The 26,404-nt window shown below is 39.6% G+C and overlaps 1 protein-coding gene across 1 annotated transcript; it reads left to right on the top strand.

Moving 5' to 3' along the window:
* Positions 1-19,752: 19,752 nt before the first annotated feature.
* On the top strand, positions 19,753-23,568 carry LOC138930823 (integrator complex subunit 6-like). The gene is made up of 3 exons (XM_070291224.1): positions 19,753-19,876; positions 22,052-22,426; positions 22,800-23,568. The coding sequence occupies exons 1-3, from the start codon at positions 19,753-19,755 to the stop codon at positions 22,895-22,897; spliced, it is 597 nt and encodes a 198-aa protein (XP_070147325.1). The 3' UTR covers positions 22,898-23,568.
* The last annotated feature ends 2,836 nt before the right edge of the window (positions 23,569-26,404 follow it).

The following is a 26,404-nucleotide window of genomic DNA, read 5'->3' as shown; positions in this document are numbered from 1 at the left end:
GCTAAACCTGTGTGCCACAACTACTGAGCCTAGAGCGCATGCTCCTGAAAAAAAGAAAAAATGAAAAAGACAAGTGAATAAGCTCCTGATGCTTATGGCAAGTAAAGTGTTAGTTGCTCAGTCATGATGGTGGTTGTTGTTCAGCTGCTAAGTCTTGTCCAACTCTTTGCGACCCCATGGACTCCAGCATACCAGGCTGCTTTGTTCTTCACTATCGCCCAGAGTTTGCTCAAACTCATGTCCACTGAGTTGATGCCATCCAACCATCTCATCCTCTGTTGTCTCCTTCTCTTCCTGCACTCAATCTTTTCCAGCATCAGGGGCTTTTCCAAGGAGTCAGCTCTTCACATCAGGTGCCCAACATATTGGAGCTTCAACTTCAGCATCAGTCCTTCCAAGAATATTCAGGGTTGATTTCCTTTAGGATTAACTGGTTGGATCTCCTTGCAGTCTTAGGGACTCTCTAGAGGTCTTCTCCAGCACCACAATTAGAAAGCACCAATTCTTCAGCGCTTAGCCTTCTTTATGGTCCAACTCTCACATCTGTACATGACTACTGGAAAAACCGTAGCTTTGACTATATGGACCTATGTCAACAAAGTGATGTCTCTACTTTTTAATATGCTGTCTGAGTTTGTCGTAGCTTTTCTTCCCCGCTGGCACTAGTGGTAAAGAATCTGCCTGCCAGTGCAGGAGATGCAGGAGACACAGGTTTGAGCCCTGAGTTGGGAAGATCCACTGGCATAGGAAATGGTAACCCACTCCAGCATTCTTGCCTGGAAAATTCCATGGATAGAGGAGCCTGTCAGGCTAAGTTCATGGGGTCACAAAGAATTGGACATGACTGAGCACATACACATCTTAGATTCCATATATATGAGTTAATATGTGATATTTGTTTATCTCTTTCTGACTTACTTGACTGTATATAATAAGCTCAAGGTTCACTCACCTCATTAGAACTGACTCAAATGTGTTCCTTTCTATGGCTGAGTAATATTCCATTGTATATATGTACCACAGCATCTTTATCCATTCATCTGTCGGTGGGCATCTGGTTTGATAACATGTCCTAGCTATTGCAAATAGTGCTGAAGTGAACATTGGTGTACTTGTGTCTTTTTCAATTATGATTTTCTCAGGGTATATGCCCAGTAGTGGAGTCATTGGGTCTTATAATAGTTTTATTCCTAGTTTTTTAAGGAATCTCCACACTGTCCTCCATAGTGGCTGTATCAATTTACATTCCCACCAACAGTGCAAGAGGGTTCCCTTTTCTCCACATCCTCTCCAGCACTTATTGTTTGTAGACTTTTTGATGATAGCCATTCTGACTAGTGTGAGGTGATATCTCATTGTAGTTTTGATTTGCATTTCTTTAATAATGAGTGATATTGAGCATCTTTTCATGTGTTTATTAGTCATCTGTATGTCTTCTTTGGAGATATGTCTTTTTAGGTCTTCTGCCCACTTTTTGATTGGGTTGTTTGTTTTTCTGGTATTGAGTTACATGAGCTGCTTGTATATTTTGAAGACTAATCCTTTGTCAGCTGTTTCATTTGTTTTCACCTTATTTATAGTTTTCTTTGCTGTGAAAAAGCTCTTAAGTTTAATTAGGTCCCACTTTATTTTTGTTTTTATTTCCATTACTCTGGGAGGTGGATCATAGAGGATCTTGCTGTGATTTATGTCAGAGAGTGTTCTGCCTGTTTTCCTCTAAGAGTTGTATAGTTTATGGTTCTACATTTAGGCCCTTCATCCATTTTGAGTTTATCTTTGTGTATGGTGTTAGGAGGGGTTCTAATTTAATTCTTTCACACTTAGCTGTCCAGTTTTCCCAGCACCACTTATTGAAGACACTATCTTTTTTCATTGTATAGTCTTGCCTCCTTTGTCAAAGATAAGGTGCCCATAGGTGCATGGGTTTATCTCTGGGCTTTCTATCTTGCTCCATTGGTCTATATTTCTGTTTTTGTGCCAGTACCATACTGTCTTTATGACTGTAGCTTTGTAGTATAGTCTGAAGTCAGGAAGGTTGATTCCTCCAACTCCATTCTTCTTTCCCAAAATTTCTTTAGCTATTCAGGGTCTTTTGTGTTTCCATATGAATTGTGAAATTTTTTATTCTAGTTCTGTGAAAAATACCATTAGTAATTTGATAGGGATTGCCTTGAATCTGGATTGCTTTTGGTAGTATAGTCATTTTCCCAATATTGATTCTTTTTCAGCCCAGGAACATGGAATATCTCTCCATTTGTTTATGTCATCTTTGATTTCTTTCATCTGTGTCTTAAAGTAGTAAAACAGTTTTAGGATAAGATAGTCCTGTAATGGTACTTTATGCCATTGAGTTGTACTTTATGCCATTGAGTTGTATATGTAAAAATGTACAACAATTTTAAAATGGTAAACTTTAAGGAATTTCCTGGTGGCCTAATGGTTAGGATTCCATGCTTCCACTGCCAGGGTCCTAGGTTCAATCCTTGGTCAAGTAACTAAAATCCTGCAAACCGCAGCATAACCAAAAAATAAAACTAAAAGGTGCTGTCACCTCAACAGAGGTAGGGAGGAAAACTAACAGACTAAAACCACAAACATGACCTAGAACCCCATAAGGACAGACAAATACATCTCCATTATTGTTGCCTTTGATCCTGGTGACAAAATATCTGCAGAAAGATATTTTCTGCAGGGCTCTACTTCACGGAGTTAAACATAAACACCTGGTCCAAAAGATAGAGATACCGAGAGTGAATCCAGGGGAAGACAAAGAAATTGCAGACCCAGCTGCTGCTTCATGCCAAAAGGTGAATCTGCAGATCAGCAACAAGATGTGGGAGCTGCAAAATGGTGGCTGCTTCTCTTCCACCACAGTCTCCGACCTCCCAGAGTCCCTCTGTGGCAGCCTCTGACCAAAAATATGCAGGAAGTAGAAGTGTCTGTGATGTGAGTCACCTAGCCAAAGTGACACTTTACAACGGGCACCTCTTGTCATCTTGCTACTTATGAACATCTCTTTAAACCATACTTCATCTGTAAATAGAAACAACAGAGATGTGATTCTGCCTAACCGGATACATTTCTCCCACCTACAACCAAGAGAACACTAACACATCTCTGAAAGAGGGCACGAAGTCATATCTTTTAAGTCTTATTCATTCTTTACCTGATTCACACCCCAGTTTAATATCGTGTACCTTAAATACCAAAAAATAAAATTAACTAATAATACATCTTGTGTCAGAAGATAAGATGAGAGGGTGTTAGAAATTATTTGGTTAATGTATATGTGAGTTGATTCATACAAAAATAAATGATACTCATAATCATTACAGTCCTTGTTTCTGCATATGGTTACGTGGTTACTTCTACTTCCCATTCCACGGTTTCTTACCCTCACAAGCCCTTTCCCTGGTGATTGTCCTTTCCATGATGAAGTGACCCAACCTCTCACTCTTTAGGTTCATGGCCATTAGCAGTCCTAAATGAATTAGGGTGGTGTAGTTTCCATTGACTTTAATCAGTGGGCATGAGAGTACTGAGAAATGCCTTATAGCAGCTCCTGCAGTGAATAGGAGGCGTGATGGTGGGCATCCTTGTTTTTAATCTTAAAAAGAATATTTCCAGTTATTCACATAGAAATACAGTATGCTACGGATTTCTGATGTGTAACCTTCTTAACAAATGCTTTCAAAATTTTCTTTATGAATAGTTGTTGCATCTCATCCCATATGCTGTATGCATTTATTAGGCTAATCTTATTACTTTCCTCTTTTAATCTGTCAATAAAGTTGATGGTTCAATTGTCTGTAAGCTCCAAATTCCCCTTTTCGTCCTGCTCTGTGAAAATGTTTTGGGCTCTTGCCATTTTTTTCCTGTGGCAGTTGTTACTAAAGTTTACCACTGGAGGGCGCCAGAGACAGTGAAAAGCAAGAGATTCGCTTCTGGTTCTGGCTTGAGGGCACAGCCATCTTCTGCAGGGCACCAGGCTTCTCCGGCGCCAGGCTCTCCCCCTCACATGGCTTCTACAGGGCCCGACTGGTGCAGAGCAATGTGGCCAGCACCACTCCATAGCCAGAAGCCTCCTTTAGACCTCCCTCAGGCAGTATTATTTGGGTTGGCCAAAAAGTTCCTTCTGTTTTGTCTGTAAGCTATGATGGAAAAACCTGGATGAACTTTTTGGCAAACCCAATATATCAGAGTGTTTCTAGTAAGACACTTGCCCGTGTACAACATTGCCAGTCACCTCAGAGAAAGATTTCCAGCAACTTTCAGAGGGCAGATTTCCAGATAGTTCCACTAGTGTGTCTCCACTACACAGCAACCAGTAACGCTGAAGAAACTGAAGTTGAACAGTTCTATGAAGACCTACAAGACCTTCTACAACTAGTACCCAAAAGAGATGTCCTTTTCATTATAGGGGACTGGAATGCAAAAGTAGGAAGTCAAGAAACACCTGGAGTAACAGGCAAATTTGGCCTTGGAGTACAGAACGAAGCAGGGCAAAGGCTAATAGAGTTCTGCCATGAGAACACACTGGTCATAGTGCATTCCAACAACACAAGAGAAGACTCTTCACATGGACATCACCAGATGGTCGACACTGAAATCAGATTGATTATATTCTTTGCAGCCAAAGATGGAGAAGCTCTATACAGTCAGCAAAAACAAGACCGGGAGCTGACTGTGGCTCAGATCATGAGCTCCTTATTGCCAAATTCAGACTGAAATTGAAGAAAGTGGAGAAAACCACTAGACCATTCAGGTATGACCTAAATCAAATCCCTTATGATTAAACACTGGAAGTGAGAAACAGATTTAAGGGACTAGATCTGATAGAGTGCCGGATGAACTATGGACGGAGGTTCGTGACATTGTACAGGAGGCAGGGATCAAGGCCATCCCCATGGAAAAGAAATGCAAAAAAGCAAAATGGCTGTCTGGGGAGGCCTTACAAATAGCTGTGAAAAGAAGGAAAGTGAAAAGCAAAGGGGAAAAGGAAAAATATACCCATTTGAATGCAGAGTTCCAAAGAATAGCAAGAAGAGATAAGAAAGCCTTCCTCAGCAATCAATGCAAAGAAATAGAGGAAAACAACAGAATGGGAAAGACTAGGGATCTCTTCAAGAAAGTTAGAGATACCAAGGGGACATTTTATACAAAGATGGGCTCGATAAAGGACAGAAATGCCAGGGACCTAACAGAAACAGAAGATATTAAGAAGAGGTGGAAGAATACACAGAAAAACTGCACAAGAAAGATCTTCACAACTCAGATAATCACGATGGTGTGATCACTCACTTAGAGCCAGACATCCTGGAATGTGAAGTCAAGTGGGCCTTAGAAAGCATCACTTCGAACAAAGCTAGTAGAGGTGATGGAATTCCAGTTGAGCTGTTTCAAATCCTGAAAGATGATGCTGTGAAAGTGCTGCACTCAGTATGCCAGCAAATTTGGAAAACTCAGCAGTGGCCACAGGACTGGAAAAGGTCAGTCTTCATTCCAATCCCAAAGAAAGGCAATGCCAAAGAATGCTCAAACTACCGCACAATTGCACTCATCTCACACTCTAGTAAAGTAATGCTCAAAATTCTCCAAGCCAGGCTTCAGCAATACGTGAACGGTGAACTTTCTGATGTTCAAGCTGGTTTTATAAACGGCAGAGGAACCAGAGATCAAATTGCCAACATCCACTGGATCATCGAAAAAGCAAGAGAGTTCCAGAAAAACATCTATTTCTGCTTTATTGACTATGCCAAAGCCTTTGACTGTGTGGATCACAATAAACTGTGGAAAATTCTGAAAGAGATGGGAATACCAGACCACCTGACCTGCCTCCTGAGAAATCTGTATGCAGGTCAGGAAGCAACAGTTAGAACTGGACATGAAACAACAGACTTGTTCCAAAGAGGAAAAGGAGTACGTCAAGGCTGTATACTGTCACCCTGCTTATTTAACTTATATGCAGAGTACATCATGAGAAATGCTGGACTGGAGGAAGCACAAGCTGGAATCAAGATTGCCAGGAGAAATATCAATAACCTCAGATATGCAGATGACACCACCCTTATGGCAGAAAGTGAAGAGGAACTAAAGAGCCTCTTGATGAAAGTGAAAGAGGAGAGTGAAAAAGTTGGCTTAAAGCTCAACATTCAGAAAACTAAGATCATGGCATCTGGTCCCATCACTTCATGGCAAATAGATGGGGATCCAGTGGCTGACTTTATTTTTGGGGCCTCCGAAATCACTGCAGATGGTGATTGCAGCCATGAAATTAAAAGACGCTTACTCCTTAGAAGGAAAATTATGACCAACCTAGACAGCATATTACAAAGCAGAGACATTACTTTGCCAACAAAGGTCCATCTCGTTAAGGCTATGGTTTTTCCAGTAGTCACGTATGGATGGGAGAGTTGGACTATAAAGAAAGCTGAGTGCCAAAGAATTGATGCTTTTGAACTGTGGTGTTGGAGAAGACTCTTGAGAGTCCCTTGGACTGTGAGGAGATCCAAGTAGTCCATCCTAAAGTAGATCAGTCCTGGGTGTTCACTGGTAGGACTGATGTTGAAGCTGAAACTCTAGTACTTTGGCCACCTGATGCGAAGAGCTGACTCATTGGAAAGGACCCTGATGCTGGGAAAGATTGAGGGCAGGAGGAGAAGGGAATGACAGAGGATGAGATGGTTGGATGGCATCACCGACTCAATGGACATGGGTTTGGGTGGACTCCGGGAGTTGGTGATGGACAGGGAGGCCTGGTGTGCTGTGGCTCATGGGGTCGCAAAGAGTAGGACACGACTGAGCGACTGAACTGACTGAACTGAACTACATGTTTTATTGACATTCTGTGCATTTCTGCCAGGTTCCTCCAGCCAGGTGAGAATTTCAACAGGAGGAACGGGAATTCTTTTCCTTGGGTGGCAAAGTATCTCCTGTGTGGGTTACTAGAGTATTTAATTTCAGCCCTGTAGTGAGGCACTGTCTCCAGTGACCTGTATCTCAGTCATATTTCAGGAGGGACTTTTCCCTGGGTGACCTATCACAGCCCTGGGCCAAGGGATGTTGCTTTGGGTGCTTTGTCTCTAATTTCAAAAGGTTGCACCACAAAAATTCTCTGCCACTCATTGAATCACAGCTGGGCCTCTCCAAAAAGATCTAGACTTTAGCCCTTGAGGCATAGTGAGAGCTTGCACTGGTCCTGCATCTCAGCCTAAGGGTGGTGACTCTTCCTGGAAGAGGGCTCATACATGAGTGCACTACCCCAGTCAGGGCTAGATGGTTCCTCATGGACTCTGTCTCATAATCTCTGTGAAGTGGGGCTTTTTCTGAGGTGCTCTATCTCAGCTCAAGAAAAGAACTTTCTGTAAGTTCTCTCCCTCAGTCCTGAGGGATGACATGTTCTTGAGGGCTCGATCTTGCCCTTGAGAAAGAATACTTTTCCTTGGATGTTTTATATCAGCACTGTGGAGGACTTGGTTATGTTGGGGGTGCTTTCCTTGGTTGCTCCATGGCAGCCATTGAAGTGGGCAGCTTCTGTGGATGCGCTATATCAGTCCTGGGGTGGGGGTGACTATTCTTTCTTTGAGTGCTATATCTCAATCCTGTGGGGGACCCTTCCTTGAGTGCTCATCACAGTGAAGTTGGAGGGTGGTTGCTGGATATTGAACCTCAACCTGGGTCAGGAAGTCTTCCTTGGGAACTCTGCTACATATTTAGGAGAGCAGATTTCTAGAAGATTCTGCTGCTATTGTACCACAATGCCTTCTCTGCCATTCAGTGATCCACACCCTGACTTTTCCAACCAGGCATGAGTTTCAGCTTCTGGAAGGTGCAGTGGGATTCTCGTGGGTGTTGTATCTCAGCCCAGGAGGAGTACTATTTCTTAGTGGCTTTATATCATGTTCCAGAGCATGGAGTTCAAGCAAATTCCACTGGTGTGACACTACCCACACCTTCTCCACCATTCTGCGAGCCACAGCTGGGCTTCTCCAACATGGTCTGGATTTCTGCCCATGGAATGGAGGGGAGTGACTCTTTCTCTGGTTGGGAGTGCTCTTCCCGGGGCACTCTGTCCTCCATTTGGGGTAGGAGGACATTTCCTTGGCTGCTGTTTATCAGCACTGCAGGTTGTGGCTTCTTCCTTGAGTGCACTCTCTCGGCTCCAAGGTGGCGGGGGAGTTTTCTCTAGATGTTCTCCCTCAGTCTGAGGGGGGTGGCTTTTCTTTGTGAACTCTCTCAGCTGTGGGAAGGCTCAAGGCAGTGGCTGCTTTCTTTTAGTCTTGGAGCAAGCTTCTTCTTCCTTTGTTGCCCTGTGTCAGCTCTTCAGTTGGAGTGGGAGGGGGCGATATATCCTTGGGAGCTCTGCCCCCACGTGGGGGCAGACTTTCTTTGAGTGTACCATTTCAGCCATGGACGGATATATACCGCAGATGTTCTATGTCAGCCGGGATGATGGCTCATCATTCCGTGCTTTGTAATAATTTTGAAGTGGAAGCTCTCATTGTAGTTTTCTTTCTCAGTTCTGGCAGACAGCTTTTCCTTGGGGACTGTCTCAGCCTTGTTAGATACAGGCTTTTCCTTGTGGCTTGTCATTTGTATTCTATTTCAGCATTGTTGTGATTTTTCTCAACTCTGAGGAATAGGACATTTCCTTGAGTGTTATATCCCCTTGGGAGATTCTTCTATGTGTCCAACTCTTCCCTGGGAGGACCTTACTTGGTGCTCTGTCTCAACTTGGAGGGGGAAGGAGGGTGGAGAATGGTTCTTCCGTTTCTCTCTTTCCCATGAGGGGTTTGAAGTCTTCTTCATGGGACTCATCCATAGCGAGGGCTCTTCTTTGGGTCTCTATCTTAGCTCTGTGGGAAAGACTCTTTAGGAGCTCTATCACAGCTCTCCCTGGTGCAGGGATGGTGGGGAGAGACTATGCCTTGGATAGCCTGTGGAATTTTTCTTTGGGTGCTCCAGCTCAGTTCTGAGGAGGACAGACTTACTTGTGGGATCCAACTCAATCCTCGAGGCCTTCAGCCTAGAGTGCTTTAACTCAGCCAAGAAGTGGGGATGGCTTTTCCTTGAGTGTTCTATCTCAGCAATGGCTGGACATAAGGGTAAGGGGATGAACTTCCTTGGGTTCTATAAGGAATTACTGTAGACTAGGTGGCTTATCAACAACAGAAATTCATTTTGTGCAGTTCTGAAGGCTGGAAGTTCGAGATCAGGGTGCCAATATGGACAGGTTCTGGTGAGAGCTCTCTCCCAAATATGACTCCACTTTTTTCCATTTGACTATCCTGAACATGGTAAAGAGCTAGCTAGCTCTTTGGCCTCTTCTTATGATGGCACTAATTCCATTCCCATGAGAGCTCCACTCTCATGACTGAATTACTTTCCCCAAACCCCACCTCCAAATGCCATCACATTGATATTAGGGTTTCAGTATATGACTTTTGGGGAGTGGGTACAATCAATCCATCGCAGGTGCTCTATTTCAGCTTTGGAGATAGTGACAGCTCCTTATATCTTCTCTTTCTATATTTAGAGTGCTCTTGACTTCTTACTAACCAATCTCTTTTTACTTTATTCCCCCATTACAGGCAATAATTCTTTATATTAAATGTTCACTGTTCAAATTACTGTGTGGTTTCTCTCTCTTGATTCAGCACAGTCTCAAATAGAATTGGTGCTGTGAGTAATCCCTAAGGTAGGCCCTTGGGGACTTCTTTGATTGTGCCTTTAGGCTTGAGTACAGTGCTCTGCTTCTTGCTAATGGGAAATAGGATGAAAGTAATCCATGGCATGAAGCAACATCACAATTTGTAAAACTGTCATGATGGATGATTGCCATAAAGTGCTAACCAAAGTACTGGGGAGCTGAAGTATCAAAATGGTTCCAGCAATGCGTGAGAGTTCCTCTTGTATCATATCCTCACAAATGTGTAGTGTAGTCTGTCCTTAATTTAGACATTTTGGTGGACTTTTAATGGTATCTCATTATGGCTTTAATTTGCATTCCTTTGATGATTAGATTTGGAGCACCCATTTATAAGTTTAGTAGCCATTTGGATATGTTCTTATGAAGTAACTTTTAATATATTTTGCTCATATTTGAGTTGTCTTTTTCTTATCAACTTGTAAGAGTTCTGAATTCAGCTCCTTTGCTGGATATATATATACTATGAGTATCTTCTATGAGTCTCTGGGTTACCTTTTCACTCTCTTATTAGTGTTTGTTGATGAAAAGAAGTTCTTAATTTAATCAAATCCAATTGATTAATCTTGAGTTTTTTGATATCCTGTTTAAAAATCTATTCCTACCCCAAAGATATGGAGATGATGTCCCAAGTTGTCTTACAGATCTGTGGCCCATCTCAAATAACATTGTGTATGCAATGAAGTAAAGGTCAGTATTCATGTTTCCTGTTTGGTTATCTAGTGGATTTATTTTTAAAATGATTATTTCTACATAGATATGCAGTTAAGTTTTTCTGTAAATTTGTCTATTTCACCTGGGTTTTCAATTTTAATATGAAGTTGTTCACTATGTTCCAACCCCCTTTCAAAATCCTTGCTGGATCCATAGTTAGGTCTCCTTTTTCATCCCCAATGTTATTTATTTGTGGATTATCTTTCTCTTGACAGTTTCACTAACGGTTTGTCTATGGTTTTGTTGCTTTCAAAGGACAAACTTTTGGTTTTGTTGTTTTTCTCTATTGCAGTCTCTTATTGATTTCTTCTTTATTTTTACTATCTCCTTCTTTCTATTTTCTCTGGGTTTATTATACTCTTCTAACACTGGACACATGTCATTAATTTTCAGTTTTTTTTTTTTTCTCTTCTAACATACAAATGCAAAGGCTATGCACTTCCAGCGAAGGTCCACTTTCAATGCATCCAAAAATGTTTTGATATGTAATATTCTTCTTCATTTCCAAGTATTTATTTGAAAGAGTGTTTTAAAATCCTTGAATACATTTTGTTGTTGTTGCTATTGACTTCTTTTTTTTTTGAGTTGATTGGAGAGTATTATTCATGAAATTATTAATAAGTATTTTAACATTGTTGAGACTAAAGATCATTTTTATGTGCATGCTTGAGAAGAACTTATATTCTAACTGTTGGATACAGATTTCCGTAAATGATTGATTAAGCTTGTTAATTTTGTTGAAAATATTTATGCATTTACTAATTATTTTTTCTGTTTGAACTAACAATAATTTTGAGAATTATGTTAAAATGTCCCACAATAAAGGTGGATTTTTCAGTTTCCTTCAGTAGTTTTACTTATTTTCTTCTATTATAAATGTTAAGGCTGTTTTATTATTAGGTGCATTCAGATGTACAGTTGTTAGATGTTTCTGGTGAAATAAAATTTGGTTATTTTATAGTGAGCTTTTATACTCCACTTATGCATTTTTTAAAAGTCTCTTTTGTCTGATATTAGTATAACTACCTCAGCTTTCTTTTGGTTAATTTTTGCCTTTTATACAATATTAATTTCTTTACATTTAATCATTCTATGTCCTTAAATTTTAAATCTTTATCTTAGCATAAAACTAGAATTTTTAAAAAATTGATTCTGACCACCTTAACTGGCAAATGTGGTATATTTACATTTATTATCATTACGCATAATATTTAGACCTGCCTTTAGCAGGTTGCTTTGTGCCTTTTCTTTGTACTTCATGCTTATGTTCTTTATTACTAATTTTTTAATTTAAATTTTGACAATGAATGAAAGCATGAAAGTGAAAGGTGCTCAGTCGTCCAGGCCAGAATACTGCAGTGGGTAGCCTTTCCCATCTCCAGGGGATCTTCCCAACCTAGGGATCGAACCCAGGTCTCCTGCATTGCAGATTCTTTACCACACAGGTCAAGAAGCAACAGTTAGAACTGGACATGCAATAACAGACTGGTTCCAAATCGGGAAAGGAGTACTTCAAAACTATATTTTGTTACCCTGCTTATTCAACTTATATGCAGAGTACATCATGAGAAACGCTGGGCTGGAGGAAGCACAAGCTGGGATCAAGATTGCCGGAAGAAATATCAATAACCTCAGATATGCAGATGCTGCTGCTGCTGCTGCTATGTCACTTCAGTCGTGTCCGACTCTGTGTGACCCCATAGACGGCAGCCCACTAGGCTCCTCCGTCCCTGAGATTCTCCAGGCAAGAATACTAGAGTGGGTTGCCATTTCCTTCTCCAATGCATGGAAGTGAAAAGTGAAAGTGAAGTCGCTCAGTCATGCCCAACTCTTCCCTACCCCATGGACTGCAGCCCACCAGGCTCCTCCGTCCATGGGATTTTCCAGGCAAGAGTACTGGAGTAGGTTGCCATATGCAGATGACACCACCCTTATGGCAGAATGTAAAGAAGAACTAAAGAGCCTTTTGATGGAAGTGAAAGAGGAGAGTGAAAAAATTGGCTTAAAGCTCCACATTCAGAAAACTAAGATCATGGCATCTGGTCCCATTTCTTCATGGCAAGATGGGGAAACAAGGGAAACAATGACAGACTTTTGGGGGGGGGCTCCAAAATCACTGCAGATGGTGACTGCAGCCATGAAATTAAAAGACACTTGCTTCTTGGAAGAAAAGTTACGACCAACCGAGACAGCATATTAAAAAGCAGAGACATTACTTTGCCAACAAAGGTCCATCTAGTCAAAGCTATGGTTTTTCCAGTAGTCATGTATGGATGTGAGAGTTGGACTATAAAGGAAGCTGAGCGCTGAAGAATTGATACTTTTGAACTGTTGTATTGGAGAAGACTCTTGAGAGTCCCTTGGATAGCAAGGAGTTCCAACCAGTCCATGCTAAAGGAAAGCAGTCATGAATATTCATTGGAAGGACTGATGCTGAAGCTAAGCTCAATACTTTGGCCACCTGATGTGAAGAACCGGCTCATCTGAAAAGACCCTGATGCTAGGAAAGATTGAGGGTAGGAGGAGAAGGGAACGACAGAGGATGAGATGGTTGGATGGCATCACCGACTCAATGGACATAAGTTTGAGTAAACTCCGGGAGTTGGTGGTTGACAGGGAGCCCAGGCGTGCTGCAGTCCATGGGGTTGCAAAGAGTTGGAAACGGCTGAGCCAGTGAACTGAACTGAAGGCATGAATGAATGCTGTGTGAATTTTTTTTTTCTTTTCTGATCACGAAGCCTATTTGTAGTTGGCATTTGTTATTTGCTTACACTGGTTCCACTTTGGCTTGATGTTTGTATTTGGTGTGAGAAAGGGGTTCAACTTTATTATTTTTTGCATGTAGACATCCAATTCTCCAAGCAACATTTGTTGGAAAGACTATTCTTTTCCCATTGAATAGGCTTAGCACCCTTGTCAAAATGTAATTGACCATAAATTAAGGTTCTAGTTCTAGACTCTTAGGTTTGTTCCTTTGACCTATATGTCAGTCCTTATACCAGCACCGCACAGTCTTGATTATTGTAGCTTTGTAGTAAGCTTTGAAATCTGGAAATGTTTGTTTCCTAACCTTGTTCTTTTTCAGTGTTTTGTTTGTATTTTGGCTATTTACTTCCCTGTGAATTTCAGAGTTACTTTGCCAAATTCTGCCAAAAACAAAAACAAAAACAAAAACAAACTAGCTAGAATTTTGATAGGGATTATATTACATCTGTAGATCAATTAGGAGAGTATTGCCAACTTAACACATTTTCCAATCCGTAAACATGGGAAGTCTTTCTATTTATTTATGCCTTCTTTAAATTCTTCCAGTAATGTGTAGTTTTCGGAGTACATGTTTTCTACTTTTTAAATAAATTTATTCACAACTATTTTATGTTTTTAAATGCGTTGTAAATGAGATTGGCTCAGCTAAATTTTCTTATTGGTTATTGCTAGTGTAGAAAAAATTGATTATTTATTGCTCTTATATCCTGCAACTGTACTGAACTTATTTATTAGTTTGGATATATTTTTAGTGGACTCCTTAGAATTTTCTATGTACAAAATCATGTTATATGCAAATTGTGATGGTAATTCCTCCTATCCAGACTTGATGCATTTTATTATGATTTCTTGTCTAATAGTCCCTGCTAGAACTTCTAGTACAGTATTGAAAAGAACTGTTCAGAACAGACATCCTTGCCTTGTTTCCAATAGGAGTTTACATATCCAGTACTATAGTTTACATATTTCATACTGATGTTAGGTCTGGGGTTTTTGTAGATGCTTGTTATCAGATTGAGAAAGTACCCATCTATTCCAAATTTATTGGGTACTTTTGTCCTGAAGAGATTTTTATTTTGTCAAATGCTTTTTCTGTACCTATGGACACAATCATATAGTTTTTTTGTCCTGTCTTTTGTTAATATGATGTATTACATTAATTAATTTTCATGTATTAACCCAACTTTCATTCCTGGCATAAATGCTGCTTGATCTCAGTGTACAATCTTTTTTATATGCAGATAGATTTGGTTTGTCAATATTGTGTTGAAGATTTTTCATCCATAGTTATGATATTATTTTTCTTGTTATGTCTCTTTCTGGCTTTGGTATGAGGATTAATACTGGCCTCATAAAATGAAGTAGGATTCCTTCCTCCTTTCCTTTTTTGAAGACATTGCTAAAGATTCACATTATTTCTTTCTTAAATGTTTGATAGAATTTACAAGTAAGATCACCTCATTTGGGCTTGTATTTGTGGGAAGATTTTTAACTTCTAATTTAATCCTTTATCTTAGTATAGTTCTACTTACATATTTTTTCTTGAATCATTTCAATAATCTGTGTCTTCCAGGAATTTTCAAGTTTCATCTAAATTTTCTAATTTTTTGACATAAAGTTGTTCATAATATAATCCTTTAATTTCTGTAAGATCAACATTGATGTTCCCACTTTCCTGATTTTGATAATTTGAGCATTTTTCCCTTGACCAGTCAAACTGAAGGTCTGTTATTTTTTTATCTTCTCAATGAACCGACTTTTGATTTCATTGATTTTCCTCATGGTTTTTCTCTTTTATAGTTCATTGATTTTCCACCCTAATCTCCATCATTTCCTCTCTTTTGTTTGCTTTTATTAAGTACATAAATTTAAAACTTTAGGGTAACTAAAATTATTTGCTTCATTTAAAGTGGGGTTTGAGACATCAGACATATAGAAATGTTTATGATATTGCACATAGCAGTCATTTAGACAAGTTAACAAGGAGGAGAGCCAATCTGCTAAAAACAGAGAAGATTTTGTTTAGAACATTTGTTGATGAATGATATTTCAAGTCTGACTTGCATGAAGGTGTTTATTGCATGAGTAGGTGGTTTAAACAATCTGATCACATGTACCACAGCCTTGTCTAACTTGGTGAAACTATGAGCCATGCTGTGTAGGGCCACCCAAGATGGATGGATCACAGTGGAGAGTTCTGACAGAACGTCCACTGGAGAAGAGAATGGCAAACCACTTTAGTATTCTTGCTTTGAGAACCCCATGAACAGTATGAAAAAGCAAAAAATAGGACACTGAAAGATGAACTCTTCAGGGTCCACGGGGTTGCAGAGTCAGACACGACTGAGCAACTGAACTGAACTGAACTGAGGTTATTTTGTAGTACTTTAATATTTATAATATTCATTTTTACTGAATCTTTACATCTAACTAGGTCCAAGTTTATTTTTTTTAGCTTAAGGAGAGGTGTGTTTTAATCAGCACACATACTACCCACTTTATGTTTGTCTCTTGTAATAACCTTTAAAACAGTCCATAAGGTAGATAGTTTCTACATATTTTATGGAAATAGAAACTTCTAGTAAGCCTTTAAGTAGTTTCCCCAGGTTTAACCAGTTGAAAAGTGGAAGAATCTAGATGCATAAGATTCCAGATAATGTATACTTATATATCACAGTGCCTATAGCTATGAGTTCAGCAGAGAATTCCTTGTTTACATGGAAATATTGAAACCGATAGTATTCAGGATAGTTGGTGTCAGTTTATAAAGCCTCTTTTTTCAATTTTGTTGATTTTAAGCAGGATCATCTGTTCATTAAATTGAGCAGCTTTCACAGCTGGACACAGCCATGAAATTATATTCCAAGATTCATATATAAAGTGACTTTTCTGGGAAGAAAGTCTGTACATTTAATCAAATTATCCAAAGAGAGCAATTATCAGTGCCCACTATCCAGGGTTCTCTGGGGAAAGAATGCCATGGAGCCTAGGCTCTTGCAAATAGGGAAAAAGAATGATCTTTTAGTTAGGATGGTGCTATAATGGAAGTCAGTCCATTCTCAAACTTGGTTTGCAACATAGGGGAGTTGTTCTAGACCTAGTTGTTAGAGCCAATAGGCAGTGGTAACAGTGGACTGATAAATTACTTAGACGAAGGGAGATGATTCTAGATCTTAGAACATGATGTAGACCCTAGATACAAGATTCTAAACTCTGTTTGGTGCCATGGTATAGGTTGCTAACACAGTCTATGACCATGTCCTCCCTAGAGGATCGTTCATTTGAGCTGTGTAACATTAATTACTTTTCTAGTGCTTTTCCACTCTCTCACCAAGGTGTTCTACTCATGCAAATAGTTAACTATGAGGAAGATCTGAAGACACTGGCCTCCCCACCTCAAGAGATTGATCCAGGTCAACCTAAAACAGTTTATACTTTCAACCGTATGTTTAAAAATGAGAAGGTCTGTCCAAATTTTGATACTTGTATAAGTATTAGTGTAAGTATTATACTTGTATTAGTATAAGTATTTTCTTCTTCCAAGGATGAATGTAAATCTCAGGCTTTACTTCTGTTTATTTAAAAGATAAAATATGACATAGTGATTCTTGTGTAAACAAACTGAGAGCCTCCTGGTACAAGAATGTGTTGGTTGAACAGAAATAATAGTTGTTTTTTATTGGACTAAGTCTTGGGGTTTTTTATTCTTTTTATAATTGAGGTATATTTAATTTACAATGTTGTATTAATTTCAAGTGTACAGCAGAGTGATTCAGTTATACATATGTTCTTTTTCAGATTCTTTTCCATTATAGGTTATTACATGATATTGAGTATAGTTCCCTGTGTTACACAGTAGGTTCTTGTTTCTTACCTATTTTATATATAGTAGTGTGTTAGGATCTGGTGTTTAAATTATAACATTTAATGCCCACAATTGTTCTGTATATGAGTATTACTATGTGCCCTTTAATAAGAAGAAATCAAGGTTGACAGTGGTAAAATGCCTTGCCCCGAGTTACACAGCTAAGAGATAGAGTCAGGATTTGAATCTATATCTTGCTGGCTCCAAAGTCTATATTCTTTCTCACCCACGTAGTAACTCTCTTAATTCCAGATTATATTCTACTTCCTGTTTCCATTATTCAAGCCACTAGTGCTCTATCTAGACAATCACTGAATGTTCCTCTTGAAAAATGAAGTACTAGGGACTTCCTTGGCGGTTCAGTGGTTAGGACTCTGCACTTCCACTGAGCTTTTGTGTAATAAAGTTTTATTAAAGTATAAAGGAGATAGAGAAAGCTTCTGACATAGGCATCAGAAGGGGGTAGAAAGAGTACCCCTCTGCTAGTCTTCAGCTGGATGTTATATAGTCACTGCTGCTGCTGCTGCTAAGTCGCTTCAGTTGTGTCCAACTCTGTGCGACCCCATAGACAGCAGCCCACCAGGCTCCCCCGTCCCTGGGATTCTCCAGGCAAGAACACTGCATGGGTTGCCATTTCCTTCTCCAATGCATGAAAATGAAAAATGAAAGTGAAGTCGCTCAGTGGTGTCCGACTTTTCGCCACCCCATGGACTGCAGCCTACCAGGCTCCTCCGCCCAAGGGATTTTCCAGGCAAGAGTACTGGAGTGGGTTGCCACTGCCTTCTCCACTAGCAGTCTGTTAATGAAAGAAAGGAATGTCTTAAAACTCAGAATGGCACCAGGCCCCTCATCCATAAGATGTATTTTGAAATAATCTTGGCACCAGACGATTCATCCCGGGCCATAAAATGATTGACTTGAATCTTGTAGAAGGGCAGATTACCATACAAATAGTTTCATTTACATAGATTAGGGGAGCAATACCTGAGTATAACATAATGGTTTGTCAAGTAGTTTCTGAGCCATTAAGTGGAACCGACTTGAAGACAAGAGTCTGGGGTAAGTGCATAGTACATTAACATCGCTTAAGACAAACATTTCCATAAGAAAAATGCATTGGTTAACTGAAGGTTTGAGAATAGTTAACTTTGGGTGAGACCAGGTGTCATTATGGCAACACAGTATTTTAAGAGAAACCTTCTTTTAAATTTGTATGAAAAGTGAAAGTGAAGTTGCTCAGTTGTGTCCTACTCTTTGCAATCCCATGGACTGTAGCCTACCAGGCTTCTCCGTCCATGGGCTTCTCCAGGCAAGAATACTGGAGTGGGTTACCATTTCCTTTTCCAGCGGATCTTCCCGACCCTGGGATCGAACCCGGGTCTCCCACATTGGAGGCAGATGCTTTACCCTCTAGAGAAGGAAAAAACATTGTTAGTTTGTTTCCTCCTGCTGCTTAAGAGAGATAAAAATGTCTGACACTTGCAGCCTATTTCCTCTGTTTGGAGACCCCTGGCCTTCCTGCCTGTTACCCTCTCAGGGTCAGGTTCGGTCCCTGGTTAGGGAACTAAGATCCCACAAGCATGTGGCATGGCCAAAAAGAGAGAAAGAAAAGAGAAATAAAGTACTAGGTGATGTTGCCATGATTGGATTACCCTCATGAATGTCTTATGTGAGAGTGTTTTGTGTGTGAGAGACATACTGACTTGATCATTAAACCATGAAAACAAAGAGAATTATATCTGCACTCATGGAAGAGATCACTGATATAGAGGCACAGAACATGCAGCAATCTCTTCTATAACAAAACTAGAGTAAAAGCTATTCTCCTTCACCCCCAAAATTCTTCCTTAATTTGAGTTTTTCTTAATCTTCTGTGCCTTAGTTTCCTCAACTTAAACAATGGAGATAACAATCACACCTAACTTATAGGGTTTGGTGAAGGATTGAGTTAATACATGGAAAGCATTTAAAACAGTACCTGGTAGAGACAAATGTTCAATGAAAATGTTTTCACCCATTATGGGGTATTTTTTTATGGGAAATGCAAATATGGGAAAATATTTTTGTCACAGTTGTATTTGGATAATGCAAAGGCATATTCTTGGGTTATCCTTTGATGAAAATAACTCTTAGCTAACCTATTATACCCTTCAATTTCATGTTTTATCTGCCACAAACACTGAAAAATACTCTGAACACCTGCCCAGCCCCAAAAGTGACATATTTGAATCTCCATAGGTTAGAGATGTAAAGATTTACATTACCAATACTCTAACTTTCACCATCAACATGTACCATTTAATAGAATGTTAATCAGTGTGCTAATAGATTTAAAGCACAAAATGACAAAAAAAAATTTTCCTTTTTTCCTCCCCTAAGAAGAGCTAAAACAAAATGGTGTGTATTTCTCTAAATTTAGAGATAACCATGTATTTATCACTTTGGTTAATGAGAACCACTCATTCCCCAGCATTCTTAGTAATCAGAGTTGTACCATGTTTGGCTTTGGCCAACACCTCCTATTTTACCTTCTCCTTATTTCACTCAGACTGGATTGAAATTGGATTGTGTTTTCTGAGAGCAGAGTGTGTGTTGAGTGATAGTAAATCTTTGACCCATGATTAAAACTTCTTTTAATGATATAAATGCATGGCTGTATATGCATATGAAGCCTGTGACTGCATATTGTCTTTAATGGAATATGTCCACTGATGTTTTTCAGCAAATGAAGGGTGATAAAGCAGTTCAATTCACAGCAGGGCATCAAAAACGAATGAAACATCCTGGAGAGCCCAAGGGCCACTCATCATCTAAGAGAAGGCGAAGTATGTCACCACGGCTAAGCAATCAAGGAGGGGGAACTCTATCTCTGGGGTTTAGTCATGTCAAAAGAAGCTTATAGCTATGTCCTTGAAGGATGGACAGATATGAGCATATTTGCAAGTAGAGGAGCAAGGCACTAGTTAGGTCTAATCATTTGGAGTTGCTGCAAGAGTTAATAAAGCAGGTTCCTGAGACAGAAGAAGATGAAGGGCTAAATAAGAGGACAGATCTGCTCACATTCTTCCTGTGTTCACATTTTGTTCATGCTCTAACTAAGTGCAGTCTGGCTCCTTCTTATGGTACTCCAATGAAACAGTGTCAAAGTCACCAGTGTCTGCTACACTTTGGCATTGATTTCTCAGCAGCATGTGATACAGTTGTTCACTCCCTCTTCCATGGAAAATTTTTAGTGTCCCCAGACATCACCTTCTCCCAGATTCCTTGCCCTTTTATTAGTGACTTATTTTTTTCTTCCTTTTCTGTCTTCTTTCCCACCTCTAAGTACTGCAGAGACCCAAAGCTGAATATTGAGCTCCTTTCTCTTCAATTCACCATCTCTATAGATGATCCCATGCAGTCTTACAGCTTTAAATATAATTCACACTACAAAAATTCTTACCTTTATTCCTCTAGATCACAACTTGCTCCTGAACTTCAGACTCATATACAACTGCCTACATGGTATTTCCATTGAATATCTATTATTACTAGAAATCTAAAATTCAACTGGTTCTACATGTTTGATCTTCTGACCTTTTCCCTTTTCAAAGATGCTCTACTTTTAGCCTTCTGTATCTCAGCTAATAATACCATTCATCAGATGTAATGTACATAAATGTGCAACAACCTGTTATCCACAGGTATAGGGGACATGGAAGGGTTTAGAAGTCCTGGTATTTAAAGTTTGCAGATATCCATAGTATAAGTCAAAAGACCTAGGTCAGGCTACCAATGTGAGGTCACTGAACTAGAATCAGGAAAGGTTGGCCACACTCCATTATTGCGAGCAGTTGCTTAATACCTGCACACACTTGGTCTATCCAGTAGTTCAAACTAAAATATTCAGATTCACTCGAGATTCTTATTCTTTTATTATTCTTTCACTTATATCACTTAGCAAGTTCAGCAATTTGATACTAAGTATGAATTTCACATCCTACCATTACTCTCCGTTCCTCTGATCTATGCTGCCATCATGTCACCAAGATACTCCAATAGTTAATTTTTCTCCTTTCCAACCGTCTTATCTAACTCATTTTCTGACCTGCAGCCAGAGTGATCATATCAACACAGAAATCAGATCACACCACATTCATGCTGAAAATGCCTCATTACCTTTCCTCGGCACTCAGAGCACAATATGAGCTCCTGACTCTGGTCCACCAGCTCTGCACAACCTGGGCCCACCATCCTCTCCTAACACGTGTCCTCTGCATGGGCACAGGCTGGCTCTCTCTCCTCTTCCAGCCTCTGCCCAAAGAACACCTGCTCAGAAGGATCTGCCTGACCTCGTGATCCACTGAGGCTCCCCCTCCTGCTCTCTGTCCCCTCCCTGCTTGCTTCTCCCAAAACACAAATTTGAACTGTAATTATTTTGTTGGGTCATAGTACACTTCCTGCCTAGCCTTCCCATGAGCATAGACATTCCATAAGGGTGGGGACTGTTTTTTGTGTGCTATTGGAGGCTGCCCCCAGCTCCTGGCACGGTGCCCAGTACAGAGGATGATGAGTCAATGGAGGAGATATGTCAGACCTGGAGTAAAAAGAAATTCACTTTTCTGAGACAGAAAAGATGGATAAGGAGGATCATGTACTGGCAGGGATTTGAGGTGATAGAGTGTGGATATCAGACATCTTGAAATAGAGTGAGACTTTCAGCTTTTCAACTCATAAAGAGCCTTGACAAGACATTAAATCATGAGTGCCAGGGCTCTATGAATGTTTGCATAGTAGTTCAACTGTTCAGATACATTACTGTATGTAGTGAGAGTGTCAAGAAAGAAAAAGTGGTCTATTGCATGTTCCTTGCTCAGTACTATTTTGGGGATTTATTTCCACTTGGAACATCCTCTTGCTTTACGAAATAATTTCTTCAAAACTGCAGTGCACAGGGATGTCCCTGTGGGGGTGGTAAGATGCATCTAATTCACAGCTCAATCTCTTAATTTGGTTTCCAGTTGCTGCTGTCACTCACGATGTTCATGAGGAGAAGATGGAAAATAATCAAACTCCACCTAGGGGCTTCTTTTCAAAATCTGCTTCACCAGAGCTTATGAATATGGCAGGAGATGGTATCCCACTCAACCAAGCGGATTCCCTGTCTGATGATTTCACTAGTCTCAAGAAAGATGGGCCAATTCACAAACCCAGGAATAATGCACTCATAGGAGGAACCAAGAACTGCAGTGTCTCTGCAGGTGACTCCAAAGCCACAGCAATGTCTTCAAAGGGAACTGTGCCAAATAAATTGCAGATGAGTCCTGCTATGGCACAGAAAATTAATGATGATATAAAATATCAATTAATGAAAGAAGTTCGGAAGTTTGGACGAAGTAAGTAGCTAAAGAATATCTATTAATAAAAGCATGGGAAGTTGCTCAATTTAGAGTAAACTGAACCTACCTTTTGAACTCATCTTTTGATTGAATTGGGTTTTTACATAATTTACAATAGTTTGTCTAAAAATTCCTAATACCCCTGTTAGTTTTTTTTTTTGTTTTGCATGGTTAATATTTACTGAAGTTTCCTTAGTAGAGATGTACAGGTGTTATAATTCATCATTGGAAAGGCATGTGCAACACTGTGAAATAGAGTGTAACACTGTGAAATAGAGTGTAACACTGTAGCCCATGAAGAATGGTTGCTGAAGTGGTAGATGCACTATTCTCATCTCTTTAGAAATACTTTTTTTTTAAATATCTTCAGATTTTGAAAGAATTTTCACTTTGTTTGAAGAAGTACAAGGACCTCTTGCAGTCAAGAAAAAATTTGTTGAATTTACCATCAAGGAAGCTACAAGGTGAGTATAAAAAAGAACTCCTCAGCTTTTTTAATGCAGTTCTGCCCAATGCTGAACAGGGGCAGGAACAGGCCTTGTTTATGCCAAACCCTGGCCCTCAATTACAGCTTATGCTATTTCCAAAGGCATTAGATGACTATTATTTTAGTCTAACTCATCCACAGAGCCTTCTAAGCTCGCTATAGTCTGGGGTGGGCCTGGGCCCTTGATTGCCTCTCTTGGTATTTTCCTAGACTGTATCTTTCCATTAGGATATGTTTTCTGTTCCCATGTAGATTGTAAGCTTTATTTTCTATTTATTACTGTGCCTTAAACATCATAGATGCTTAAATCTCTTCTGGTTAATTCAATGCCTCTTTATTTTCAGGTTTAAAAGAGTAGTCTTAATTCAGCAACTTGAAAAGGTCCTAGAAAAAGTTGAATCCGACCGCCTGAGCAAAAATAATTAATCACAAGAAAAATAGATAACCGTGTTCTTGCAAAGAACAGTGAGAAGCAAGTACACATTTTCTATGCTGCATGGTGGGATGAGATGCTGCTGAAGATTCTTAAAATATTGTTGTCAAGAAAATTGCCCTTCTAGAGGATAAGAGAAAAAGCAGTGGAGCCTTTCAATTTTATGGTTCTCTGTCAGTATAAGCTGGGCTATTGCCCTAAGAATTTCTGGTGAAAGTATAGCTTGTTGTCTGTCTTTGTTCTCCTACCTGAGGAGGGGGATGTTATTAACACATTAAGCTAAATGGGTCCTGGGAGTAGGTCCAATAGTTGTAGCTGGTAGTCATAACTGCTCTCTTTCACTACTCATTTCTTATTCCTTTTGCCCAGAGGCAGCCCTATAGTTGGTCGTGGTTCTTTGCCTTGTAGGATGATTAAATCTTAATTATTGAAGGGTCTGGGCTAGATGTCCTGCCTTCAGTGGGTTATTGTTTTCCATAAACTTTAATCAGAAGATGTGAGAGTAGTCAGCTCTTCAGCAATGTTGGGTATACTCTTCTTTAGCCTCTTGTATAGTAGGAACCCCAAAACCCTTTGATTGTCAGGTTCCATTACCCGAGCCTGTAGGGGATCCCCTTCTTCACCTCTTGATTGAAAAGGATGAGGGGACCAAAATGGCTAGCTGACAGTCTGAATTCCATATCACTGTCATCCATCATGTTCCTTAGCGGGCTAAGATCTCTGGTTCACTAAAACAAAGTAACAAGGATGGGAAGCATTTTAGGGATAAGTAGTGAGAGGAGGCACTTCCATCTCCACCCCTTGATTTCAAGACCCATGAATCGACTATGGCAGAAAAAACAAACTGCTTTCTAGAATTACTTCAAGCATAATCTCCATCCTTGCCCACTTGGTTCTTGAGCCCGCTGGGTTATGATCTGAATGCTGGAGAAGGAAGCTGATTGAGGTCTAGATAATGAATACCTATCCATTGGATTATTAAAATTCTGCTCTGGTAAGCTTATTTACAGAGAATTCTCATAAGACACAAGTATCTTCATATCATGTATCCATTTGGACAGGTGCATCCACATATTTTTCCCCTGGACCTCCTTGTCCCAACTGTTCAACTATGTATCCTCAAAGCCCTCGACCCCTCGGCCAATGAAGTGGACATGACCTAGGCATGGATATGCACTCATACTTGTGGCCATCTCTCCTGGCAGAAGGAACGACAGGTGCACCGCTCAAAGTTCTTCCCTGGGAGGATTACCCTTCACCATGTCCTTCCAGGCTGTCCCAAATTGGACTGGACTGCTGCAGCTGTCCACTTCTGGCTTGAGTGGTAGGCAGGATTCTCAGTGTGCCCTTCAAGATTCCAGTCTTCTGGTTATTTAATCAATCTCTAACATGAGTACTGCTGTGGTGGGATTTTTTTTAATGCAAAATAAGTTTTATTTTGTTGGCACTGAAAGAAAAAAACAAGCAAAATAACAGTATTTCTACACTGAGGTGGAAGCAATGTTTAAACTATCTTAGCAATGAAATGTATCCCAAAAGAAAGTATGTTTCATGAAGATTCCAAAGTACAGGTGAATCTTAACACAACAGTATAGGAATCTGTAATACTGAAGATGACTCTCTTCTGACAGGATGTTTAACAAACATATTTTTAAAATTATAAAGGCAGTGAAGCAATCCCTTTTAAATAACTGTGTCAACTGTGATATGGTTTTTTCCATTAATACTCTAACAATCTCATTTTAATATTTTTTACTGATATGACAATTTTATTTAACACATAAATTCTGCTGTACTTAAGATAAACATTGTAATTAAACTTAAAAGCTTTTGTACAGCAAAGGAAATCATAGACAAAATGAAAAGACAACCTATAGAACGGAAGAGAATATTTGCAAATGATGCAACTGATAGGGATTAATTTACAAAATATATGACAGTTAATACAGCTCAATACCACACCCAAAACACCCAATCCAATCAAAAACTGGACTGATGATCTTAATAGACATTTCTCCAAAGAAGACATACAGGTAGCCAACACACACGTGGAAAGATGTTCAGTGTCTCCAATTATTGGAGAAATGCAAATCAAAACTATGATGAGGTTATCACCCCACACCAGTCAGAATGGCCATCATCAAAAAGTCTACAAATAACAATTCTGAAGAGGGTGTAGAGAAAAGGGAACCCTCTTACACTGTTAGTGGGAATGTGGATTGGTGCAGCCACTATGGAAAACAGTATGGAGATTCCTTACAAAACTAACAGTCAAGCTACCATATGATTTAGTAATCTCACTCTTGGGCATATATCTGAAGAAAACCATACTTCAAAAAGACACATGCACCCCAATGTTTACTGCAGCGTTATTTATAATAGCTAAGACATGGAAGCCCTAGAGGAGGGCATGGTAACCCACTCCAGTATTCTTGCCTGGAGAATTCCATGGACAGAGGAGTCTGGTAGGTTACAGTCCATAGAATCACAAAGAGTCAGACATGACTGAAGTGACTTAGCTCACACACAAGACATGGAAGCAACCTAATCTGTCCATCGACAGATGAATGGATAAAGAAGATGTGGTATGTATATATGTATATATATACAATATTCCATCATCTATATATTTACAATAATGGAATATTATTCAGCCATAAAAATGAAATAATGCCATTTGCAACATCATGAATGGGCCTAGAGATTATCATATATCATACTATGTGAAGTAAGCCAGACGAAGACAAATATCATGTTTTATCACTTATATGTAGAATCTGAAAATATGATATAAATGGACTTATTTACAAAACAAATAGACATCAAAAACAAACTAATGGTTACCAAAGTGATAGTGGTGGCAGGGGAGCAGGAGGGGATAAATTAGGAGTTTGGGATAATATATACAAACTACTATATATAAAATAATAAGCAACAAGGACCTACCATATAGCACAGGGAATTCTTTCAATATCTTATAATAACCTATAATGGAAAAGAATCTGAAAAAGAATGTGTGTGTGTGTGTGTGTGTATGGAAGGAAGACACTAGGGT

The sequence above is a fragment of the Ovis canadensis genome, chromosome X, assembly GCF_042477335.2.
Source record: "Ovis canadensis isolate MfBH-ARS-UI-01 breed Bighorn chromosome X, ARS-UI_OviCan_v2, whole genome shotgun sequence".
In the NCBI taxonomy this organism is placed as follows: Eukaryota; Metazoa; Chordata; class Mammalia; order Artiodactyla; family Bovidae; genus Ovis; species Ovis canadensis.
The sequence above is the reverse complement of the archived record's forward strand: the minus strand, read 5'-3'. Positions and strand labels throughout refer to the sequence as shown.

Coding starts and splice junctions, on each gene's coding strand:
- LOC138930823 (XM_070291224.1), top strand. CDS start 19,753: ATGTCCACTGATGTTTTTCAGCAAATGAAGGGTGATAAAGCAGTTCAA. Junction 19,877..22,051: donor ATCATCTAAGAGAAGGCGAA/GTATGTCACCAC, acceptor TTTGGTTTCCAG/TTGCTGCTGTCACTCACGAT. Junction 22,427..22,799: donor AGTTCGGAAGTTTGGACGAA/GTAAGTAGCTAA, acceptor AAATATCTTCAG/ATTTTGAAAGAATTTTCACT.